Genomic DNA, 22,173 nt, shown 5'->3' with positions numbered 1-22,173 from the left:
CTGTGCCATGAGGGGCTGCTCCTGGATGCAGGAGGAAAAGCCAGCCCCGGGTGCAGCGTTTCTGCCCCGGCCCTTGTCCCCAGCCCGGCCTCCCCGCCACGTGTGCACTCACCGCTTGCCCAAGCAATACGGGGCCAGCGTCACCTGCTGGGGCCTTGCATAGCTGCCCCCAATTGTGACATGGCCCCATGATGTCATGGATGTCACAGTACACCGCAGCCAGCCCAGCCCCGCCCTTTGTCCCCACCCCAGCTCGGACTGTCGGAGGGGCCCTGGGGTGCTGGTTAAGGCAGCCTTTGAGCGAATCTTCTTCAAAGAACCTCTCTTGGTCCTTCTCTTGTCCTTCTTATCAGCTGCCCTCCACTGGCAATCTCATAGATATCAACGTTGGGAGGCAGCCTTGAGCATCACGGAGTCTAAGCCTTGACTCCACGCTGAGCTTCAGCTAAATCTCCGAGTCTCTAAAAGGTGCCCTTTGGTTTCAGGCTCGCTGCTTTTCTGAAGGATGAGCATGACAGCATCCTCTTGCTGCCCCACAAGCACCTGTGGGAGAGCGCTCATTTTTTCTGCTGCAGAAAGTGTTTCCCAGCACAATTACCAGATGCTCTGCATTCCAAAGACGTATTTTGGGCGACCGGTTCCGGATAGATTGGTCTGTCCTTCTGTGCATAAACTGGCACAGCTACACGGACTGCAGTGATGAACCGCCATCTAAGAGTCACAGGCTGGTGTTGTTGGCCTTCCCCCTGATTCCGAGCTACAAATGCTCAACCCCATCAGCACCAGCATTAAGCTCTAGACAGGGGGAACGGCGCCTTTATACATAGAGGGTGGGTGACCCCAGCGCCACTCCTTCCCTTCCTGTGCCTTCTGCGGGGTTATAAAGATATAAAACAGAGGGAGCAGCTGGCCTGAAGGCCTCAGGGTTTTATTTCATCCTCGTTTTATAACGGAAACAGAGGTAATCCTGTAAGTACTTTAATTATAAAACGGAACCAGTGTGGACCACTGGGGAGCAGGCCCGGACCGTTGGGGGACGCCAGCAGCTATTGGCTGTTTGACCGGGTGGCAACTGGTTCAAGCAATACGGATGGATTGAGCAGGCAGACATTCAGATCTACAAAGGAAGAGAGCACTCAATGCAAGCTGGTTGCTGTGCATGAACCTTGGTGTGTGTGTATGGTCCCATTCCGGCCTCCGCAATCAAAGGGACAGAGGGGTTCCGTACAGTAGGCAATTCGGCAAGTCTTGTACCTTCCGAGTACCTCAGGCAGTGGGAGAAGAAAGAGGGCGATGGACCTGGGAATTAGGATACAAAAAGGAGGCTGCGCCCTTGTCCTGGGTCTCAACAAATCGAGACACCCCACGGCAAATGTCCCTTGGCCTCTCCCTTTATTCCAATAACATTACAGGACTCCTCTGTGTCTTTCCTGCACGTAACCCCTGGCGTCGTGAAGTTTTTTTCCACACAGGGAGACGCCCTGCTCCTTCAGTGCCCACTCTCCAGCTCTCCTCTGCTTTCTAGCACATCTAGAAGCCCGTGTCCTTGCCGCTGCACGGATCCCCCACGGCTCTCTGCCAGCCGCACTCCAGAGCTCCCAGCTCCAGCTGGCAGGGCCTCAGCGCCCGCCCTGTGGCCTCCCGTCCCGACGGCCACACCAGGCCCTGCTTGCTGCCCTCATGGCAGCACTCCTGGCCCCAAGTGCTCTCCAAGGCCTTCTCCGGGGGCACCTTCCTGCGGCCTTTCAGTCCCTGCACCAGGCCCAGCAGGGACCTGGGAGGGGCTGTGGTGTGGACAAGGGCCTGCAGGGACAGCACCAGGCCCAGTGGCTTCCCACCGACAGCGGGCAGGCTTGGGCTGGAGATGCGCAAGACATTCTTGCCTCTCAGGCTGCTGAGGCCCTGGCCCACGCTGCTGCCCACAGCAGCTGAGGCTGCCCCATCCCGGGCAGTGTTGCAGGCCAGGCTGGGCGGGGCTTGGAGCAACCGGGCCTAGTGGAAGGTCTCCCTGCCCTTGGCAGCAAGGTTGCAGCCAGACCATTTTTAAGGACCCTTCCAAGGCAGGCTCTTCTGGCAGCCTGTGATCACAGGGGCCGAGGGCAGCTGGGCCTAATTTCTGATTAGAACCAATTCAGCACTGCAAGTTTGGCTAATTTCAAGGAGATTCTTCACAAGCCCAGATTCGCAACTTGTGACTTTAACCTCTACTATAGGCCTGGCTGAGATTACAATAAAGTCTTGCACAATCTAGCTTCTGGAATACTGTAGTTTATTGAATCAAGAGCCACGAACTTTCTAGGTTGCTACTCCTAAAAGCACTAACTACAGAGCACAATGCTTTGTCCCCAGCAGACAGAGACACGATCTATGGCCTTACTTCTACATTACAAACAATTCCTACGTGCGATATGTAACGGTATAATAGTTATGTATGTTATAAAGGTATCAATTTTATGAAAATCTTTTCCAGATATAAATGCCCTAAGAGCGTTAGTATGTATTGCAACTTAGAGTGACACTAAATACTGGCTATGTGCTATTCTAAAACCAAAATTACATATTTGACTCTACAGAATCATTTCTTACCATGATATCATAGTTACATCATTCGTACCCTTGATACTATTTATATTATTCTATTGGCTTTTAGTAGATTTTACTATTATATACGATAATTGATAACCTTTCTAGCATATCTTATGTATACATAGATAGATAGATAGATAGACAGATAGACAGATAGATAGATAGACAGATAGTTACATAGATACATAGATACATAGATAGATGGATCCACATTAACAGTCTAGATCTTTACGTATACAAAATATCAGGTCAGCTCCAACACAGTTGCTACAATGCTGACCTGAAGGATTCCCATGCGGGAACAAGGAGAAACACCGTCCACTGACGGATCCCAAACATTGCCCGGGAGTCTCTCTCCCCAGACAGAGTCAAGAAGCTCGACCCGAACGCAATCCTTTGTGGTGCACGGCGCGAAGACCTGCCTGGAGCACCCCTGAAGCAAATGATGCCCCCAGTGGTCCTTTCAAACATTCCCTCGTCAGGCCTTCTGAGATCGGCTTCTTTGCACAAGGTGAAGCTCTCGGGGGGAAAAGGGACTCAAAGAGAGAGGTGGGCGAGTAAGAGCGTCTCCTCTTGTGTGATCCTTGATCTTTGTAGCCAATCAGGTGATCGCCGGAGGCAGTGCCGGGGAGGCTGTTGAGACGACACTGCTGCTGCTGCTGATGGCACAGTGCTGCCACGCAGCGTTTTCCCTTCCCTCTCCGGAGCCCACGTTCTCCCCTCTTTTCCCACCTGCTGAGAGCTGGTCCTCTGCCGCCAGGCGCGAGGCTCACAAGCACAGCTCTGTGCAGGAGAACCTCTTTCACTGCTCATTTTTAAGGATTCGTTTGAGCCAGTGGTGCAGATCCACGTACTGGCTCACTGCCTGGGAGTGGGCAACCGGATCCATCTCCAGGTCGTGGAAGAGATTGCGTGACCGGGCCATTAGGACCTCTGGGGGCAAGCTGATCCCCTGAGGAAGCCTCTGGTTGCCCACAATGAAGTGATTGAGGTGTCTCATTTCCACACATGTGCGCAGGCTCTCGCTGATATCCATCAGCCGCCTCACAAAATGCCTCCTGCGCCACTGTGACGCGGGTAAGACGCTCAGCCATGTGCATGACAATGGTCTTGATGGTATAGGTGGAGAAGCCCAAGCCCAGCTGAAGACGAGTGAAGAACTGCAGGCATTTCAGGTGCAAGCTGTCAGGGGGGGCCCGCCTGGCGATGTACCTGAAGAACTTCATCTCGGCCACGGCGTAGCTCTCCGGCCAGATTGTGCTTGAGGTGTGGGCTTGCCTCGGCTGACTGCTGACAAAGACGTCTGAGTTGCCTTGCCGCACCCCAAACAGCAGCTCGATCCGGTAGCTTTCTCTGCCGTTGGTCACCTTCAACTGGCAAGAGCGTCTGGAGGGCAGCAGCACTAAATGCCAACGGTGTGACTCAAGCAAAGCCGGCCAGATTGCTCTCACCAGTTGGTAGAACCAGCGGGCAGTTTTCTCCACGTCCAGGTAGGAGCCCGTGCACAGGGTATGAAGGAGGCTGGGATCCTGACACCTCCTGAGCTCCTCCTCAGGGTGGTGCAGGAAGCACAGCATGTTCTTATCCTGCTGCTCCCTGGTGCAGGTGCACTCCTGCTGCACGCGGACGTGGAAGTTCCTCAGGCGCCTCTGCCCTGCAGTGCCCAGCTCTAGGTGGAAGCTGTGCCCTCGAGGAGGTGTCATGGGTATGAGCACCTGGTACACAACATCCTGCTCACGGGGACTCCAACCTTCGAAGGCACTGCCCACCCCGATAGCTCCTTGCAGCACCGGATAGAAACTGTTGGACAAGACCCGTCGAAAGTAAATTGCAAAATGCTCCATCAGGGTTCTTGTCCATGTGCATCCTTCCTGCAGGTCCTGCACAGGCCACTGTATGCGCTCCATCACGATCCTTCCAAAGTTATCGGCACGATGGCGGTATTGTTCCACTTCATTTCCAGCATCATTGGCGTTTGCTGCATTTGCAGCCTCATGGCCAACTTCATTCGCAGCACCATCACGTTCTTCATTCGCAGCAGCATTGTCGACCTCCTGGGCCCGGCCGTCATCACTGTCGCTTTCCTCCCCATCCAGGTCACTGTCTCCTTCCTCTTCATTTCCGACATCTTCTTCATTTGCATCCACAATTTCGACTCCCTCTTCATTCCCACCACCATGTCCTTCTTCACGCTCCTCTCTCCTCAGGCTCCTTTTCCTCCCCCAATACCAGAGTGCCAGGAGAAGGAGCAGGAGCCCAGCAAGAGCCCAGACCTGCCAGTGCTGCCAGGCAGAGCAGAGCAGGTCTCCCCAGGCCCAGGCACCCTGCTTCAGGACCAGCTGCTCCACCTCCCGCTCCAGACCAATCGTCTCCTCTTCCCGGAGCTTGGCACGCACCTCCGTTCGCAGACGTGTCACCTCGTCCAAGCCATCACCCACGGGCTGTGGGTACGGGACAGCAATTTGCAAGAGCAAGAGCCACAACACCCAGGTGTCCATGGTCTGCAGGAGGGTGGAGAGAAGGCCTTGAGAGGGGCTGTGAGGGAGGCAGCTGGCACCGGGGGCAGCAGCGACGGGAATCCCAGGGATCTGGGAGCAGGAAGGACAGGACCCCAGAGAGCTGGCAAGCAGCCAGGCCCGTTCCGCTGCCCCAGCAGCAGCAGCGGCAGCAGCGGCAGGGTGCCCTGCCCAAGGCTGTGCCATGAGGGGCTGCTCCTGGATGCAGGAGGAAAAGCCAGCCCCGGGTGCAGCGTTTCTGCCCCGGCCCTTGTCCCCAGCCCGGCCTCCCCGCCACGTGTGCACTCACCGCTTGCCCAAGCAATACGGGGCCAGCGTCACCTGCTGGGGCCTTGCATAGCTGCCCCCAATTGTGACATGGCCCCATGATGTCATGGATGTCACAGTACACCGCAGCCAGCCCAGCCCCGCCCTTTGTCCCCACCCCAGCTCGGACTGTCGGAGGGGCCCTGGGGTGCTGGTTAAGGCAGCCTTTGAGCGAATCTTCTTCAAAGAACCTCTCTTGGTCCTTCTCTTGTCCTTCTTATCAGCTGCCCTCCACTGGCAATCTCATAGATATCAACGTTGGGAGGCAGCCTTGAGCATCACGGAGTCTAAGCCTTGACTCCACGCTGAGCTTCAGCTAAATCTCCGAGTCTCTAAAAGGTGCCCTTTGGTTTCAGGCTCGCTGCTTTTCTGAAGGATGAGCATGACAGCATCCTCTTGCTGCCCCACAAGCACCTGTGGGAGAGCGCTCATTTTTTCTGCTGCAGAAAGTGTTTCCCAGCACAATTACCAGATGCTCTGCATTCCAAAGACGTATTTTGGGCGACCGGTTCCGGATAGATTGGTCTGTCCTTCTGTGCATAAACTGGCACAGCTACACGGACTGCAGTGATGAACCGCCATCTAAGAGTCACAGGCTGGTGTTGTTGGCCTTCCCCCTGATTCCGAGCTACAAATGCTCAACCCCATCAGCACCAGCATTAAGCTCTAGACAGGGGGAACGGCGCCTTTATACATAGAGGGTGGGTGACCCCAGCGCCACTCCTTCCCTTCCTGTGCCTTCTGCGGGGTTATAAAGATATAAAACAGAGGGAGCAGCTGGCCTGAAGGCCTCAGGGTTTTATTTCATCCTCGTTTTATAACGGAAACAGAGGTAATCCTGTAAGTACTTTAATTATAAAACGGAACCAGTGTGGACCACTGGGGAGCAGGCCCGGACCGTTGGGGGACGCCAGCAGCTATTGGCTGTTTGACCGGGTGGCAACTGGTTCAAGCAATACGGATGGATTGAGCAGGCAGACATTCAGATCTACAAAGGAAGAGAGCACTCAATGCAAGCTGGTTGCTGTGCATGAACCTTGGTGTGTGTGTATGGTCCCATTCCGGCCTCCGCAATCAAAGGGACAGAGGGGTTCCGTACAGTAGGCAATTCGGCAAGTCTTGTACCTTCCGAGTACCTCAGGCAGTGGGAGAAGAAAGAGGGCGATGGACCTGGGAATTAGGATACAAAAAGGAGGCTGCGCCCTTGTCCTGGGTCTCAACAAATCGAGACACCCCACGGCAAATGTCCCTTGGCCTCTCCCTTTATTCCAATAACATTACAGGACTCCTCTGTGTCTTTCCTGCACGTAACCCCTGGCGTCGTGAAGTTTTTTTCCACACAGGGAGACGCCCTGCTCCTTCAGTGCCCACTCTCCAGCTCTCCTCTGCTTTCTAGCACATCTAGAAGCCCGTGTCCTTGCCGCTGCACGGATCCCCCACGGCTCTCTGCCAGCCGCACTCCAGAGCTCCCAGCTCCAGCTGGCAGGGCCTCAGCGCCCGCCCTGTGGCCTCCCGTCCCGACGGCCACACCAGGCCCTGCTTGCTGCCCTCATGGCAGCACTCCTGGCCCCAAGTGCTCTCCAAGGCCTTCTCCGGGGGCACCTTCCTGCGGCCTTTCAGTCCCTGCACCAGGCCCAGCAGGGACCTGGGAGGGGCTGTGGTGTGGACAAGGGCCTGCAGGGACAGCACCAGGCCCAGTGGCTTCCCACCGACAGCGGGCAGGCTTGGGCTGGAGATGCGCAAGACATTCTTGCCTCTCAGGCTGCTGAGGCCCTGGCCCACGCTGCTGCCCACAGCAGCTGAGGCTGCCCCATCCCGGGCAGTGTTGCAGGCCAGGCTGGGCGGGGCTTGGAGCAACCGGGCCTAGTGGAAGGTCTCCCTGCCCTTGGCAGCAAGGTTGCAGCCAGACCATTTTTAAGGACCCTTCCAAGGCAGGCTCTTCTGGCAGCCTGTGATCACAGGGGCCGAGGGCAGCTGGGCCTAATTTCTGATTAGAACCAATTCAGCACTGCAAGTTTGGCTAATTTCAAGGAGATTCTTCACAAGCCCAGATTCGCAACTTGTGACTTTAACCTCTACTATAGGCCTGGCTGAGATTACAATAAAGTCTTGCACAATCTAGCTTCTGGAATACTGTAGTTTATTGAATCAAGAGCCACGAACTTTCTAGGTTGCTACTCCTAAAAGCACTAACTACAGAGCACAATGCTTTGTCCCCAGCAGACAGAGACACGATCTATGGCCTTACTTCTACATTACAAACAATTCCTACGTGCGATATGTAACGGTATAATAGTTATGTATGTTATAAAGGTATCAATTTTATGAAAATCTTTTCCAGATATAAATGCCCTAAGAGCGTTAGTATGTATTGCAACTTAGAGTGACACTAAATACTGGCTATGTGCTATTCTAAAACCAAAATTACATATTTGACTCTACAGAATCATTTCTTACCATGATATCATAGTTACATCATTCGTACCCTTGATACTATTTATATTATTCTATTGGCTTTTAGTCGATTTTACTATTATATACGATAATTGATAACCTTTCTAGCATATCTTATGTATACATAGATAGATAGATAGATAGACAGATAGACAGATAGATAGATAGACAGATAGTTACATAGATACATAGATACATAGATAGATGGATCCACATTAACAGTCTAGATCTTTACGTATACAAAATATCAGGTCAGCTCCAACACAGTTGCTACAATGCTGACCTGAAGGATTCCCATGCGGGAACAAGGAGAAACAACGTCCACTGACGGATCCCAAACATTGCCCGGGAGTCTCTCTCCCCAGACAGAGTCAAGAAGCTCGACCCGAACGCAATCCTTTGTGGTGCACGGCGCGAAGACCTGCCTGGAGCACCCCTGAAGCAAATGATGCCCCCAGTGGTCCTTTCAAACATTCCCTCGTCAGGCCTTCTGAGATCGGCTTCTTTGCACAAGGTGAAGCTCTCGGGGGGAAAAGGGACTCAAAGAGAGAGGTGGGCGAGTAAGAGCGTCTCCTCTTGTGTGATCCTTGATCTTTGTAGCCAATCAGGTGATCGCCGGAGGCAGTGCCGGGGAGGCTGTTGAGACGACACTGCTGCTGCTGCTGATGGCACAGTGCTGCCACGCAGCGTTTTCCCTTCCCTCTCCGGAGCCCACGTTCTCCCCTCTTTTCCCACCTGCTGAGAGCTGGTCCTCTGCCGCCAGGCGCAAGGCTCACAAGCACAGCTCTGTGCAGGAGAACCTCTTTCACTGCTCATTTTTAAGGATTCGTTTGAGCCAGTGGTGCAGATCCACGTACTGGCTCACTGCCTGGGAGTGGGCAACCGGATCCATCTCCAGGTCGTGGAAGAGATTGCGTGACCGGGCCATTAGGACCTCTGGGGGCAAGCTGATCCCCTGAGGAAGCCTCTGGTTGCCCACAATGAAGTGATTGAGGTGTCTCATTTCCACACATGTGCGCAGGCTCTCGCTGATATCCATCAGCCGCCTCACAAAATGCCTCCTGCGCCACTGTGACGCGGGTAAGACGCTCAGCATGTGCATGACAATGGTCTTGATGGTATAGGTGGAGAAGCCCAAGCCCAGCTGAAGACGAGTGAAGAACTGCAGGCATTTCAGGTGCAAGCTGTCAGGGGGGGCCCGCCTGGCGATGTACCTGAAGAACTTCATCTCGGCCACGGTGTAGCTCTCCGGCCAGATTGTGCTTGAGGTGTGGGCTTGCCTCGGCTGACTGCTGACAAAGACGTCTGAGTTGCCTTGCCGCACCCCAAACAGCAGCTCGATCCGGTAGCTTTCTCTGCCGTTGGTCACCTTCAACTGGCAAGAGCGTCTGGAGGGCAGCAGCACTAAATGCCAACGGTGTGACTCAAGCAAAGCCGGCCAGATTGCTCTCACCAGTTGGTAGAACCAGCGGGCAGTTTTCTCCACGTCCAGGTAGGAGCCCGTGCACAGGGTATGAAGGAGGCTGGGATCCTGACACCTCCTGAGCTCCTCCTCAGGGTGGTGCAGGAAGCACAGCATGTTCTTATCCTGCTGCTCCCTGGTGCAGGTGCACTCCTGCTGCACGCGGACGTGGAAGTTCCTCAGGCGCCTCTGCCCTGCAGTGCCCAGCTCTAGGTGGAAGCTGTGCCCTCGAGGAGGTGTCATGGGTATGAGCACCTGGTACACAACATCCTGCTCACGGGGACTCCAACCTTCGAAGGCACTGCCCACCCCGATAGCTCCTTGCAGCACCGGATAGAAACTGTTGGACAAGACCCGTCGAAAGTAAATTGCAAAATGCTCCATCAGGGTTCTTGTCCATGTGCATCCTTCCTGCAGGTCCTGCACAGGCCACTGTATGCGCTCCATCACGATCCTTCCAAAGTTATCGGCACGATGGCGGTATTGTTCCACTTCATTTCCAGCATCATTGGCGTTTGCTGCATTTGCAGCCTCATGGCCAACTTCATTCGCAGCACCATCACGTTCTTCATTCGCAGCAGCATTGTCGACCTCCTGGGCCCGGCCGTCCTCACTGTCGCTTTCCTCCCCATCCAGGTCACTGTCTCCTTCCTCTTCATTTCCGACATCTTCTTCATTTGCATCCACAATTTCGACTCCCTCTTCATTCCCACCACCATGTCCTTCTTCACGCTCCTCTCTCCTCAGGCTCCTTTTCCTCCCCCAATACCAGAGTGCCAGGAGAAGGAGCAGGAGCCCAGCAAGAGCCCAGACCTGCCAGTGCTGCCAGGCAGAGCAGAGCAGGTCTCCCCAGGCCCAGGCACCCTGCTTCAGGACCAGCTGCTCCACCTCCCGCTCCAGACCAATCGTCTCCTCTTCCCGGAGCTTGGCACGCACCTCCGTTCGCAGACGTGTCACCTCGTCCAAGCCATCACCCACGGGCTGTGGGTACGGGACAGCAATTTGCAAGAGCAAGAGCCACAACACCCAGGTGTCCATGGTCTGCAGGAGGGTGGAGAGAAGGCCTTGAGAGGGGCTGTGAGGGAGGCAGCTGGCACCGGGGGCAGCAGCGACGGGAATCCCAGGGATCTGGGAGCAGGAAGGACAGGACCCCAGAGAGCTGGCAAGCAGCCAGGCCCGTTCCGCTGCCCCAGCAGCAGCAGCGGCAGCAGCGGCAGGGTGCCCTGCCCAAGGCTGTGCCATGAGGGGCTGCTCCTGGATGCAGGAGGAAAAGCCAGCCCCGGGTGCAGCGTTTCTGCCCCGGCCCTTGTCCCCAGCCCGGCCTCCCCGCCACGTGTGCACTCACCGCTTGCCCAAGCAATACGGGGCCAGCGTCACCTGCTGGGGCCTTGCATAGCTGCCCCCAATTGTGACATGGCCCCATGATGTCATGGATGTCACAGTACACCGCAGCCAGCCCAGCCCCGCCCTTTGTCCCCACCCCAGCTCGGACTGTCGGAGGGGCCCTGGGGTGCTGGTTAAGGCAGCCTTTGAGCGAATCTTCTTCAAAGAACCTCTCTTGGTCCTTCTCTTGTCCTTCTTATCAGCTGCCCTCCACTGGCAATCTCATAGATATCAACGTTGGGAGGCAGCCTTGAGCATCACGGAGTCTAAGCCTTGACTCCACGCTGAGCTTCAGCTAAATCTCCGAGTCTCTAAAAGGTGCCCTTTGGTTTCAGGCTCGCTGCTTTTCTGAAGGATGAGCATGACAGCATCCTCTTGCTGCCCCACAAGCACCTGTGGGAGAGCGCTCATTTTTTCTGCTGCAGAAAGTGTTTCCCAGCACAATTACCAGATGCTCTGCATTCCAAAGACGTATTTTGGGCGACCGGTTCCGGATAGATTGGTCTGTCCTTCTGTGCATAAACTGGCACAGCTACACGGACTGCAGTGATGAACCGCCATCTAAGAGTCACAGGCTGGTGTTGTTGGCCTTCCCCCTGATTCCGAGCTACAAATGCTCAACCCCATCAGCACCAGCATTAAGCTCTAGACAGGGGGAACGGCGCCTTTATACATAGAGGGTGGGTGACCCCAGCGCCACTCCTTCCCTTCCTGTGCCTTCTGCGGGGTTATAAAGATATAAAACAGAGGGAGCAGCTGGCCTGAAGGCCTCAGGGTTTTATTTCATCCTCGTTTTATAACGGAAACAGAGGTAATCCTGTAAGTACTTTAATTATAAAACGGAACCAGTGTGGACCACTGGGGAGCAGGCCCGGACCGTTGGGGGACGCCAGCAGCTATTGGCTGTTTGACCGGGTGGCAACTGGTTCAACCAATACGGATGGATTGAGCAGGCAGACATTCAGATCTACAAAGGAAGAGAGCACTCAATGCAAGCTGGTTGCTGTGCATGAACCTTGGTGTGTGTGTATGGTCCCATTCCGGCCTCCGCAATCAAAGGGACAGAGGGGTTCCGTACAGTAGGCAATTCGGCAAGTCTTGTACCTTCCGAGTACCTCAGGCAGTGGGAGAAGAAAGAGGGCGATGGACCTGGGAATTAGGATACAAAAAGGAGGCTGCGCCCTTGTCCTGGGTCTCAACAAATCGAGACACCCCACGGCAAATGTCCCTTGGCCTCTCCCTTTATTCCAATAACATTACAGGACTCCTCTGTGTCTTTCCTGCACGTAACCCCTGGCGTCGTGAAGTTTTTTTCCACACAGGGAGACGCCCTGCTCCTTCAGTGCCCACTCTCCAGCTCTCCTCTGCTTTCTAGCACATCTAGAAGCCCGTGTCCTTGCCGCTGCACGGATCCCCCACGGCTCTCTGCCAGCCGCACTCCAGAGCTCCCAGCTCCAGCTGGCAGGGCCTCAGCGCCCGCCCTGTGGCCTCCCGTCCCGACGGCCACACCAGGCCCTGCTTGCTGCCCTCATGGCAGCACTCCTGGCCCCAAGTGCTCTCCAAGGCCTTCTCCGGGGGCACCTTCCTGCGGCCTTTCAGTCCCTGCACCAGGCCCAGCAGGGACCTGGGAGGGGCTGTGGTGTGGACAAGGGCCTGCAGGGACAGCACCAGGCCCAGTGGCTTCCCACCGACAGCGGGCAGGCTTGGGCTGGAGATGCGCAAGACATTCTTGCCTCTCAGGCTGCTGAGGCCCTGGCCCACGCTGCTGCCCACAGCAGCTGAGGCTGCCCCATCCCGGGCAGTGTTGCAGGCCAGGCTGGGCGGGGCTTGGAGCAACCGGGCCTAGTGGAAGGTCTCCCTGCCCTTGGCAGCAAGGTTGCAGCCAGACCATTTTTAAGGACCCTTCCAAGGCAGGCTCTTCTGGCAGCCTGTGATCACAGGGGCCGAGGGCAGCTGGGCCTAATTTCTGATTAGAACCAATTCAGCACTGCAAGTTTGGCTAATTTCAAGGAGATTCTTCACAAGCCCAGATTCGCAACTTGTGACTTTAACCTCTACTATAGGCCTGGCTGAGATTACAATAAAGTCTTGCACAATCTAGCTTCTGGAATACTGTAGTTTATTGAATCAAGAGCCACGAACTTTCTAGGTTGCTACTCCTAAAAGCACTAACTACAGAGCACAATGCTTTGTCCCCAGCAGACAGAGACACGATCTATGGCCTTACTTCTACATTACAAACAATTCCTACGTGCGATATGTAACGGTATAATAGTTATGTATGTTATAAAGGTATCAATTTTATGAAAATCTTTTCCAGATATAAATGCCCTAAGAGCGTTAGTATGTATTGCAACTTAGAGTGACACTAAATACTGGCTATGTGCTATTCTAAAACCAAAATTACATATTTGACTCTACAGAATCATTTCTTACCATGATATCATAGTTACATCATTCGTACCCTTGATACTATTTATATTATTCTATTGGCTTTTAGTCGATTTTACTATTATATACGATAATTGATAACCTTTCTAGCATATCTTATGTATACATAGATAGATAGATAGATAGACAGATAGACAGATAGATAGATAGACAGATAGTTACATAGATACATAGATACATAGATAGATGGATCCACATTAACAGTCTAGATCTTTACGTATACAAAATATCAGGTCAGCTCCAACACAGTTGCTACAATGCTGACCTGAAGGATTCCCATGCGGGAACAAGGAGAAACACCGTCCACTGACGGATCCCAAACATTGCCCGGGAGTCTCTCTCCCCAGACAGAGTCAAGAAGCTCGACCCGAACGCAATCCTTTGTGGTGCACGGCGCGAAGACCTGCCTGGAGCACCCCTGAAGCAAATGATGCCCCCAGTGGTCCTTTCAAACATTCCCTCGTCAGGCCTTCTGAGATCGGCTTCTTTGCACAAGGTGAAGCTCTCGGGGGGAAAAGGGACTCAAAGAGAGAGGTGGGCGAGTAAGAGCGTCTCCTCTTGTGTGATCCTTGATCTTTGTAGCCAATCAGGTGATCGCCGGAGGCAGTGCCGGGGAGGCTGTTGAGCCGACACTGCTGCTGCTGCTGATGGCACAGTGCTGCCACGCAGCGTTTTCCCTTCCCTCTCCGGAGCCCACGTTCTCCCCTCTTTTCCCACCTGCTGAGAGCTGGTCCTCTGCCGCCAGGCGCAAGGCTCACAAGCACAGCTCTGTGCAGGAGAACCTCTTTCACTGCTCATTTTTAAGGATTCGTTTGAGCCAGTGGTGCAGATCCACGTACTGGCTCACTGCCTGGGAGTGGGCAACCGGATCCATCTCCAGGTCGTGGAAGAGATTGCGTGACCGGGCCATTAGGACCTCTGGGGGCAAGCTGATCCCCTGAGGAAGCCTCTGGTTGCCCACAATGAAGTGATTGAGGTGTCTCATTTCCACACATGTGCGCAGGCTCTCGCTGATATCCATCAGCCGCCTCACAAAATGCCTCCTGCGCCACTGTGACGCGGGTAAGACGCTCAGCATGTGCATGACAATGGTCTTGATGGTATAGGTGGAGAAGCCCAAGCCCAGCTGAAGACGAGTGAAGAACTGCAGGCATTTCAGGTGCAAGCTGTCAGGGGGGGCCCGCCTGGCGATGTACCTGAAGAACTTCATCTCGGCCACGGCGTAGCTCTCCGGCCAGATTGTGCTTGAGGTGTGGGCTTGCCTCGGCTGACTGCTGACAAAGACGTCTGAGTTGCCTTGCCGCACCCCAAACAGCAGCTCGATCCGGTAGCTTTCTCTGCCGTTGGTCACCTTCAACTGGCAAGAGCGTCTGGAGGGCAGCAGCACTAAATGCCAACGGTGTGACTCAAGCAAAGCCGGCCAGATTGCTCTCACCAGTTGGTAGAACCAGCGGGCAGTTTTCTCCACGTCCAGGTAGGAGCCCGTGCACAGGGTATGAAGGAGGCTGGGATCCTGACACCTCCTGAGCTCCTCCTCAGGGTGGTGCAGGAAGCACAGCATGTTCTTATCCTGCTGCTCCCTGGTGCAGGTGCACTCCTGCTGCACGCGGACGTGGAAGTTCCTCAGGCGCCTCTGCCCTGCAGTGCCCAGCTCTAGGTGGAAGCTGTGCCCTCGAGGAGGTGTCATGGGTATGAGCACCTGGTACACAACATCCTGCTCACGGGGACTCCAACCTTCGAAGGCACTGCCCACCCCGATAGCTCCTTGCAGCACCGGATAGAAACTGTTGGACAAGACCCGTCGAAAGTAAATTGCAAAATGCTCCATCAGGTTTCTTGTCCATGTGCATCCTTCCTGCAGGTCCTGCACAGGCCACTGTATGCGCTCCATCACGATCCTTCCAAAGTTATCGGCACGATGGCGGTATTGTTCCACTTCATTTCCAGCATCATTGGCGTTTGCTGCATTTGCAGCCTCATGGCCAACTTCATTCGCAGCACCATCACGTTCTTCATTCGCAGCAGCATTGTCGACCTCCTGGGCCCGGCCGTCCTCACTGTCGCTTTCCTCCCCATCCAGGTCACTGTCTCCTTCCTCTTCATTTCCGACATCTTCTTCATTTGCATCCACAATTTCGACTCCCTCTTCATTCCCACCACCATGTCCTTCTTCACGCTCCTCTCTCCTCAGGCTCCTTTTCCTCCCCCAATACCAGAGTGCCAGGAGAAGGAGCAGGAGCCCAGCAAGAGCCCAGACCTGCCAGTGCTGCCAGGCAGAGCAGAGCAGGTCTCCCCAGGCCCAGGCACCCTGCTTCAGGACCAGCTGCTCCACCTCCCGCTCCAGACCAATCGTCTCCTCTTCCCGGAGCTTGGCACGCACCTCCGTTCGCAGACGTGTCACCTCGTCCAAGCCATCACCCACGGGCTGTGGGTACGGGACAGCAATTTGCAAGAGCAAGAGCCACAACACCCAGGTGTCCATGGTCTGCAGGAGGGTGGAGAGAAGGCCTTGAGAGGGGCTGGGAGGGAGGCAGCTGGCACCGGGGGCAGCAGCGACGGGAATCCCAGGGATCTGGGAGCAGGAAGGACAGGACCCCAGAGAGCTGGCAAGCAGCCAGGCCCGTTCCGCTGCCCCAGCAGCAGCAGCGGCAGCAGCGGCAGGGTGCCCTGCCCAAGGCTGTGCCATGAGGGGCTGCTCCTGGATGCAGGAGGAAAAGCCAGCCCCGGGTGCAGCGTTTCTGCCCCGGCCCTTGTCCCCAGCCCGGCCTCCCCGCCACGTGTGCACTCACCGCTTGCCCAAGCAATACGGGGCCAGCGTCACCTGCTGGGGCCTTGCATAGCTGCCCCCAATTGTGACATGGCCCCATGATGTCATGGATGTCACAGTACACCGCAGCCAGCCCAGCCCCGCCCTTTGTCCCCACCCCAGCTCGGACTGTCGGAGGGGCCCTGGGGTGCTGGTTAAGGCAGCCTTTGAGCGAATCTTCTTCAAAGAACCTCTCTTGGTCCTTCTCTTGTCCTTCTTATCAGCTGCCCTCCACTGGCAATCTCATAGATATCAACGTTGGGAGGCAGCCTTGAGCATCACGGAGTCTAAGCCTTGACTCCACGCTGAGCTTCAGCTAAATCTCCGAGTCTCTAAAAGGTGCCCTTTGGTTTCAGGCTCGCTGCTTTTCTGAAGGATGAGCATGACAGCATCCTCTTGCTGCCCCACAAGCACCTGTGGGAGAGCGCTCATTTTTTCTGCTGCAGAAAGTGTTTCCCAGCACAATTACCAGATGCTCTGCATTCCAAAGACGTATTTTGGGCGACCGGTTCCGGATAGATTGGTCTGTCCTTCTGTGCATAAACTGGCACAGCTACACGGACTGCAGTGATGAACCGCCATCTAAGAGTCACAGGCTGGTGTTGTTGGCCTTCCCCCTGATTCCTAGCTACAAATGCTCAACCCCATCAGCACCAGCATTAAGCTCTAGACAGGGGGAACGGCGCCTTTATACATAGAGGGTGGGTGACCCCAGCGCCACTCCTTCCCTTCCTGTGCCTTCTGCGGGGTTATAAAGATATAAAACAGAGGGAGCAGCTGGCCTGAAGGCCTCAGGGTTTTATTTCATCCTCGTTTTATAACGGAAACAGAGGTAATCCTGTAAGTACTTTAATTATAAAACGGAACCAGTGTGGACCACTGGGGAGCAGGCCCGGACCGTTGGGGGACGCCAGCAGCTATTGGCTGTTTGACCGGGTGGCAACTGGTTCAAGCAATACGGATGGATTGAGCAGGCAGACATTCAGATCTACAAAGGAAGAGAGCACTCAATGCAAGCTGGTTGCTGTGCATGAACCTTGGTGTGTGTGTATGGTCCCATTCCGGCCTCCGCAATCAAAGGGACAGAGGGGTTCCGTACAGTAGGCAATTCGGCAAGTCTTGTACCTTCCGAGTACCTCAGGCAGTGGGAGAAGAAAGAGGGCGATGGACCTGGGAATTAGGATACAAAAAGGAGGCTGCGCCCTTGTCCTGGGTCTCAACAAATCGAGACACCCCACGGCAAATGTCCCTTGGCCTCTCCCTTTATTCCAATAACATTACAGGACTCCTCTGTGTCTTTCCTGCACGTAACCCCTGGCGTCGTGAAGTTTTTTTCCACACAGGGAGACGCCCTGCTCCTTCAGTGCCCACTCTCCAGCTCTCCTCTGCTTTCTAGCACATCTAGAAGCCCGTGTCCTTGCCGCTGCACGGATCCCCCACGGCTCTCTGCCAGCCGCACTCCAGAGCTCCCAGCTCCAGCTGGCAGGGCCTCAGCGCCCGCCCTGTGGCCTCCCGTCCCGACGGCCACACCAGGCCCTGCTTGCTGCCCTCATGGCGGCACTCCTGGCCCCAAGTGCTCTCCAAGGCCTTCTCCGGGGGCACCTTCCTGCGGCCTTTCAGTCCCTGCACCAGGCCCAGCAGGGACCTGGGAGGGGCTGTGGTGTGGACAAGGGCCTGCAGGGACAGCACCAGGCCCAGTGGCTTCCCACCGACAGCGGGCAGGCTTGGGCTGGAGATGCGCAAGACATTCTTGCCTCTCAGGCTGCTGAGGCCCTGGCCCACGCTGCTGCCCACAGCAGCTGAGGCTGCCCCATCCCGGGCAGTGTTGCAGGCCAGGCTGGGCGGGGCTTGGAGCAACCGGGCCTAGTGGAAGGTCTCCCTGCCCTTGGCAGCAAGGTTGCAGCCAGACCATTTTTAAGGACCCTTCCAAGGCAGGCTCTTCTGGCAGCCTGTGATCACAGGGGCTGAGGGCAGCTGGGCCTAATTTCTGATTAGAACCAATTCAGCACTGCAAGTTTGGCTAATTTCAAGGAGATTCTTCACAAGCCCAGATTCGCAACTTGTGACTTTAACCTCTACTATAGGCCTGGCTGAGATTACAATAAAGTCTTGCACAATCTAGCTTCTGGAATACTGTAGTTTATTGAATCAAGAGCCACGAACTTTCTAGGTTGCTACTCCTAAAAGCACTAACTACAGAGCACAATGCTTTGTCCCCAGCAGACAGAGACACGATCTATGGCCTTACTTCTACATTACAAACAATTCCTACGTGCGATATGTAACGGTATAATAGTTATGTATGTTATAAAGGTATCAATTTTATGAAAATCTTTTCCAGATATAAATGCCCTAAGAGCGTTAGTATGTATTGCAACTTAGAGTGACACTAAATACTGGCTATGTGCTATTCTAAAACCAAAATTACATATTTGACTCTACAGAATCATTTCTTACCATGATATCATAGTTACATCATTCGTACCCTTGATACTATTTATATTATTCTATTGGCTTTTAGTCGATTTTACTATTATATACGATAATTGATAACCTTTCTAGCATATCTTATGTATACATAGATAGATAGATAGATAGACAGATAGATAGATAGACAGATAGTTACATAGATACATAGATACATAGATAGATGGATCCACATTAACAGTCTAGATCTTTACGTATACAAAATATCAGGTCAGCTCCAACACAGTTGCTACAATGCTGACCTGAAGGATTCCCATGCGGGAACAAGGAGAAACAACGTCCACTGACGGATCCCAAACATTGCCCGGGAGTCTCTCTCCCCAGACAGAGTCAAGAAGCTCGACCCGAACACAATCCTTTGTGGTGCACGGCGCGAAGACCTGCCTGGAGCACCCCTGAAGCAAATGATGCCCCCAGTGGTCCTTTCAAACATTCCCTCGTCAGGCCTTCTGAGATCGGCTTCTTTGCACAAGGTGAAGCTCTCGGGGGGAAAAGGGACTCAAAGAGAGAGGTGGGCGAGTAAGAGCGTCTCCTCTTGTGTGATCCTTGATCTTTGTAGCCAATCAGGTGATCGCCGGAGGCAGTGCCGGGGAGGCTGTTGAGACGACACTGCTGCTGCTGCTGATGGCACAGTGCTGCGACGCAGCGTTTTCCCTTCCCTCTCCGGAGCCCACGTTCTCCCCTCTTTTCCCACCTGCTGAGAGCTGGTCCTCTGCCGCCAGGCGCGAGGCTCACAAGCACAGCTCTGTGCAGGAGAACCTCTTTCACTGCTCATTTTTAAGGATTCGTTTGAGCCAGTGGTGCAGATCCACGTACTGGCTCACTGCCTGGGAGTGGGCAACCGGATCCATCTCCAGGTCGTGGAAGAGATTGCGTGACCGGGCCATTAGGACCTCTGGGGGCAAGCTGATCCCCTGAGGAAGCCTCTGGTTGCCCACAATGAAGTGATTGAGGTGTCTCATTTCCACACATGTGCGCAGGCTCTCGCTGATATCCATCAGCCGCCTCACAAAATGCCTCCTGCGCCACTGTGACGCGGGTAAGACGCTCAGCATGTGCATGACAATGGTCTTGATGGTATAGGTGGAGAAGCCCAAGCCCAGCTGAAGACGAGTGAAGAACTGCAGGCATTTCAGGTGCAAGCTGTCAGGGGGGGCCCGCCTGGCGATGTACCTGAAGAACTTCATCTCGGCCACGGCGTAGCTCTCCGGCCAGATTGTGCTTGAGGTGTGGGCTTGCCTCGGCTGACTGCTGACAAAGACGTCTGAGTTGCCTTGCCGCACCCCAAACAGCAGCTCGATCCGGTAGCTTTCTCTGCCGTTGGTCACCTTCAACTGGCAAGAGCGTCTGGAGGGCAGCAGCACTAAATGCCAACGGTGTGACTCAAGCAAAGCCGGCCAGATTGCTCTCACCAGTTGGTAGAACCAGCGGGCAGTTTTCTCCACGTCCAGGTAGGAGCCCGTGCACAGGGTATGAAGGAGGCTGGGATCCTGACACCTCCTGAGCTCCTCCTCAGGGTGGTGCAGGAAGCACAGCATGTTCTTATCCTGCTGCTCCCTGGTGCAGGTGCACTCCTGCTGCACGCGGACGTGGAAGTTCCTCAGGCGCCTCTGCCCTGCAGTGCCCAGCTCTAGGTGGAAGCTGTGCCCTCGAGGAGGTGTCATGGGTATGAGCACCTGGTACACAACATCCTGCTCACGGGGACTCCAACCTTCGAAGGCACTGCCCACCCCGATAGCTCCTTGCAGCACCGGATAGAAACTGTTGGACAAGACCCGTCGAAAGTAAATTGCAAAATGCTCCATCAGGGTTCTTGTCCATGTGCATCCTTCCTGCAGGTCCTGCACAGGCCACTGTATGCGCTCCATCACGATCCTTCCAAAGTTATCGGCACAATGGCGGTATTGTTCCACTTCATTTCCAGCATCATTGGCGTTTGCTGCATTTGCAGCCTCATGGCCAACTTCATTCGCAGCACCATCACGTTCTTCATTCGCAGCAGCATTGTCGACCTCCTGGGCCCGGCCGTCATCACTGTCGCTTTCCTCCCCATCCAGGTCACTGTCTCCTTCCTCTTCATTTCCGACATCTTCTTCATTTGCATCCACAATTTCGACTCCCTCTTCATTCCCACCACCATGTCCTTCTTCACGCTCCTCTCTCCTCAGGCTCCTTTTCCTCCCCCAATACCACAGTGCCAGGAGAAGGAGCAGGAGCCCAGCAAGAGCCCAGACCTGCCAGTGCTGCCAGGCAGAGCAGAGCAGGTCTCCCCAGGCCCAGGCACCCTGCTTCAGGACCAGCTGCTCCACCTCCCGCTCCAGACCAATCGTCTCCTCTTCCCGGAGCTTGGCACGCACCTCCGTTCGCAGACGTGTCACCTCGTCCAAGCCATCACCCACGGGCTGTGGGTACGGGACAGCAATTTGCAAGAGCAAGAGCCACAACACCCAGGTATCCATGGTCTGCAGGAGGGTGGAGAGAAAGCCTTGAGAGGGGCTGTGAGGGAGGCAGCTGGCACCGGGGGCAGCAGCGACGGGAATCCCAGGGATCTGGGAGCAGGAAGGACAGGACCCCAGAGAGCTGGCAAGCAGCCAGGCCCGTTCCGCTGCCCCAGCAGCAGCAGCGGCAGCAGCGGCAGGGTGCCCTGCCCAAGGCTGTGCCATGAGGGGCTGCTCCTGGATGCAGGAGGAAAAGCCAGCCCCGGGTGCAGCGTTTCTGCCCCGGCCCTTGTCCCCAGCCTGGCCTCCCCGCCACGTGTGCACTCACCGCTTGCCCAAGCAATACGGGGCCAGCGTCACCTGCTGGGGCCTTGCATAGCTGCCCCCAATTGTGACATGGCCCCATGATGTCATGGATGTCACAGTACACCGCAGCCAGCCCAGCCCCGCCCTTTGTCCCCACCCCAGCTCGGACTGTCGGAGGGGCCCTGGGGTGCTGGTTAAGGCAGCCTTTGAGCGAATCTTCTTCAAAGAACCTCTCTTGGTCCTTCTCTTGTCCTTCTTATCAGCTGCCCTCCACTGGCAATCTCATAGATATCAACGTTGGGAGGCAGCCTTGAGCATCACGGAGTCTAAGCCTTGACTCCACGCTGAGCTTCAGCTAAATCTCCGAGTCTCTAAAAGGTGCCCTTTGGTTTCAGGCTCGCTGCTTTTCTGAAGGATGAGCATGACAGCATCCTCTTGCTGCCCCACAAGCACCTGTGGGAGAGCGCTCATTTTTTCTGCTGCAGAAAGTGTTTCCCAGCACAATTACCAGATGCTCTGCATTCCAAAGACGTATTTTGGGCGACCGGTTCCGGATAGATTGGTCTGTCCTTCTGTGCATAAACTGGCACAGCTACACGGACTGCAGTGATGAACCGCCATCTAAGAGTCACAGGCTGGTGTTGTTGGCCTTCCCCCTGATTCCGAGCTACAAATGCTCAACCCCATCAGCACCAGCATTAAGCTCTAGACAGGGGGAACGGCGCCTTTATACATAGAGGGTGGGTGACCCCAGCGCCACTCCTTCCCTTCCTGTGCCTTCTGCGGGGTTATAAAGATATAAAACAGAGGGAGCAGCTGGCCTGAAGGCCTCAGGGTTTTATTTCATCCTCGTTTTATAACGGAAACAGAGGTAATCCTGTAAGTACTTTAATTATAAAACGGAACCAGTGTGGACCACTGGGGAGCAGGCCCGGACCGTTGGGGGACGCCAGCAGCTATTGGCTGTTTGACCGGGTG

At 54.9% G+C, this 22,173-nt stretch overlaps 4 protein-coding genes across 4 annotated transcripts; all 4 read right to left on the bottom strand.

The window, feature by feature from the left end:
- Positions 1-3,388: 3,388 nt before the first annotated feature.
- On the bottom strand, positions 3,389-5,084 carry LOC132328052 (inositol 1,4,5-trisphosphate receptor-interacting protein-like 1). The gene is given in 2 exon segments (XM_059847839.1): positions 3,389-3,676; positions 3,678-5,084. Coding segments are annotated over 2 exon segments (1,695 nt in total).
- A 3,583-nt stretch (positions 5,085-8,667) lies between these two features.
- LOC132328051 (inositol 1,4,5-trisphosphate receptor-interacting protein-like 1) lies at positions 8,668-10,362 on the bottom strand. Its single transcript, XM_059847838.1, has one exon. It carries the CDS (start codon positions 10,360-10,362, stop codon positions 8,668-8,670), a length of 1,695 nt encoding a protein of 564 aa, XP_059703821.1.
- Positions 10,363-13,945: 3,583 nt separating this feature from the next.
- Positions 13,946-15,640, bottom strand: LOC132328049 (inositol 1,4,5-trisphosphate receptor-interacting protein-like 1). The gene has a single exon (XM_059847837.1). It carries the CDS (start codon positions 15,638-15,640, stop codon positions 13,946-13,948), a length of 1,695 nt encoding a protein of 564 aa, XP_059703820.1.
- Positions 15,641-19,215: 3,575 nt separating this feature from the next.
- On the bottom strand, positions 19,216-20,910 carry LOC132328048 (inositol 1,4,5-trisphosphate receptor-interacting protein-like 1). Its single transcript, XM_059847836.1, has one exon. The coding sequence runs from the start codon at positions 20,908-20,910 to the stop codon at positions 19,216-19,218; it is 1,695 nt and encodes a 564-aa protein (XP_059703819.1).
- Positions 20,911-22,173: the final 1,263 nt, after the last annotated feature.

This window comes from Haemorhous mexicanus, chromosome 5 (assembly GCF_027477595.1).
Source record: "Haemorhous mexicanus isolate bHaeMex1 chromosome 5, bHaeMex1.pri, whole genome shotgun sequence".
NCBI lineage: Eukaryota > Metazoa > Chordata > Aves > Passeriformes > Fringillidae > Haemorhous > Haemorhous mexicanus.
Note: the sequence above shows the minus strand (reverse complement) of the source record. Positions and strands in the feature narration are given on the sequence as shown.